We start from the raw sequence: 2506 nt of genomic DNA, 5'->3' as shown, positions 1-2506 counted from the left end.
GTACTAGTGAGCTCAGCAACATAAAAAGGCCTGGACGTCTACGGAGGACAACAGTGGTGGATGATCGGAGGATCCTCTCCATGGTAAAGAAAAACCCTTTCACAACATCCAGCTAAAAGAAGAACACTCTCCACTCCAGGAGGTAGGCGTGTCACTGTCAAAGTCTACAATCAAGAGAAGACTTCACGAGAGCAAATACAGAGGGTTCACCACAAGGTGCAAACAAGGTCTGATTAGACTTTGCCAAAAAACATCTAAAAAAGCCAGACTACTTCTGGAAAAACATTCTTTGGATGGCTGAAATTAAGATCAACCAGAATGACGGGGAGAAAAAAGTATGGAGAAGGCTTGGAACAGCTCATGAACCAATGCATACAACATCTGTGAAACATGGTGGAGCGGTGTGATGGCATAAGTATGCATGGCTTCCAGTGGCACTGGGTTACTGGTGCCACTGACGACAGAAGCAGACGGAAGAATTCTGAAGTGTATAGGGATATACTGTCTGCCCAGATTCAGTCAAATGGAGCAAAGTTGATTGGGTGGCGCTTCATAGTACAAATGGACAATGACCCAAAACATACAGCAAAAGCTGAAATGGAATATTCTGAAATGGCCAAGTCAATCTCCTGATCTCAACCCGATTGAGCATGCATTTCACTTGCTGAAGACAAAACTAAAGGCAGAAAGACCCACAAACAAACAACAACTGAAGTCGGCTGCAGTAAAGGCCTGGCAAAGCACCACAAAGGAGGAAACCCAGTCTCTGGTGATGTCCATGAGTTCCAGACTTAAGTCAGTCATTGCCTGCAAAGGTTTTTGTTCAACCCCTTGAATTAAAGCTTAAAGTCTGCACTTCAATTTCATCTTGATTCTTTTCTTTTTAATTATGTTCTGGTGGCATACAGAGCCGAAATTATGAAAATTGTGTCAGTATCCAAATATATATCGACCTAACTGTACAGATCACTCTAGATATGTTGACTGTAAAGTTACTTCAAATGTTCATGTTAGTACTTTAATCAAAGATGCTACACAGTTAGCAACGAACAACAACAAATATTTGTCAGACTGCACAAACCACCATCTCTAACCACTGGAAAGCAGTGACTAAATCACAAATGAAAACCCTCACCTGTGACTGAGTTCATCTTCACCCTCAAACACTCCAAATGGTTTCATAGCCTCAGTAAGCTTCTGAGTGTAGATATGGTCTATCTCTCTGGGAAAGGCCAGGCTGATTGAAGACGTGATGCCATAATGTTTCCGAGGCTGCTGCCCGCCAAGCGTACTGTCACCAGTCCTGCAAATGAAGACATGATGATAACAATAATAATAGGCTAATGCTGCACTGCAGACATACTAAACTTAAAAAAAATCAAATAGTACTGAACTCAACACTACAAGAAAAACAACAAGACATATGAGAAACATTCTCTAGTCATAACTTATGATAGTACTAAATATATGCACGGTAAATGAAAAGTGTATGTATGATGGATTGTGTATACACACACACACACACACACACACACACACACAAAATATGCCTATTTACATTTATAAACACATACACGCATACATATATATACACACACATTTAACTCAATATAAACAATGTCAGAACACATAGTACTTCTATATTTAAACGTGGTTTGTTTCGTGAAAAGTAAACAAGGACTAAAAGAACCGCGTTTACATCCACCAGCATTGCCCAACTTTTGTGTAAACAAAGACAAGATTACATGGCCAACACCACCAAAATACGTGTGTTAAATGCAGTTAACTACAACATGTGTATTTAATTACTCTAATGTATGCGAGTGTTTTGTGAATAAAAAAAAAAACATTGAGGCCGCTTATCTGCGACAGCCTGCATTCTCTGACCGTTATCTCAACAAACTGGCTAAACTAGCCTAGCACTGCATTTTTTCTCAACAACTAACTCGTTTAACCTACTAATATCCTTGTGAAGCACGGAACACTTACGTTGACATCTCTTTCATGACCTTGCGTAGAAATATCCAAATATTTTCAAAACAAACACGCAGAAAACATGTAAACTCAGCCAGCAGCAGCCCCGTCTCAATTTATAACAATAGTTGTTGCTCCAATATGGCGCCCACCGTACAGACATCTCCCGACATGCTCTGCGCCCTCATACCCTCTGACGAATGTTTTCAAATATCAATCATGGTGTTATTGGACGAGTGCGAGCAGAGGAGCTTGCGATCTATCAGACGGGGTCATTTTCTAAATATTACTCAAGAACATCTGCACTCGCTGGTAAAAAGTAAGAAACCGGAGGAGATAGGGACTTGTTTATTCGTGTGGATGAAGTCATATCTTGTATGGACACGTATTTTAAAGTTTTGTTTACAAAAAAAAAAAAAACTATTACTGGCTTGGACAAAATATTTAACTGTCACAAAGATAATTTGTGACAACATGCCCCCCACTAGCTGATCACGTCACCAGTGCTGCGTAAGTACAAGTACATTCCCAG

The 2506-nt window shown here is 40.1% G+C and overlaps 1 protein-coding gene across 1 annotated transcript in view; it reads right to left on the bottom strand.

Moving 5' to 3' along the window:
• Positions 1 to 2148, bottom strand: part of papolg (poly(A) polymerase gamma) — a 25266-nt gene extending 23118 nt beyond the window's left edge. Inside the window, 2 exon segments of the mRNA XM_016457772.1 lie at positions 1136 to 1303; positions 1990 to 2148. Coding sequence (XP_016313258.1) covers positions 1136 to 1303; positions 1990 to 2006 — 185 coding nt within the window. The 5' untranslated portion in view covers positions 2007 to 2148.
• Positions 2149 to 2506: the final 358 nt, after the last annotated feature.

This window comes from Sinocyclocheilus anshuiensis, unplaced genomic scaffold (assembly GCF_001515605.1).
Source record: "Sinocyclocheilus anshuiensis isolate Anshui unplaced genomic scaffold, SAMN03320099.WGS_v1.1 scaffold63, whole genome shotgun sequence".
NCBI classification, from domain to species: domain Eukaryota; kingdom Metazoa; phylum Chordata; class Actinopteri; order Cypriniformes; family Cyprinidae; genus Sinocyclocheilus; species Sinocyclocheilus anshuiensis.
Note: the sequence above shows the minus strand (reverse complement) of the source record. Positions and strands in the feature narration are given on the sequence as shown.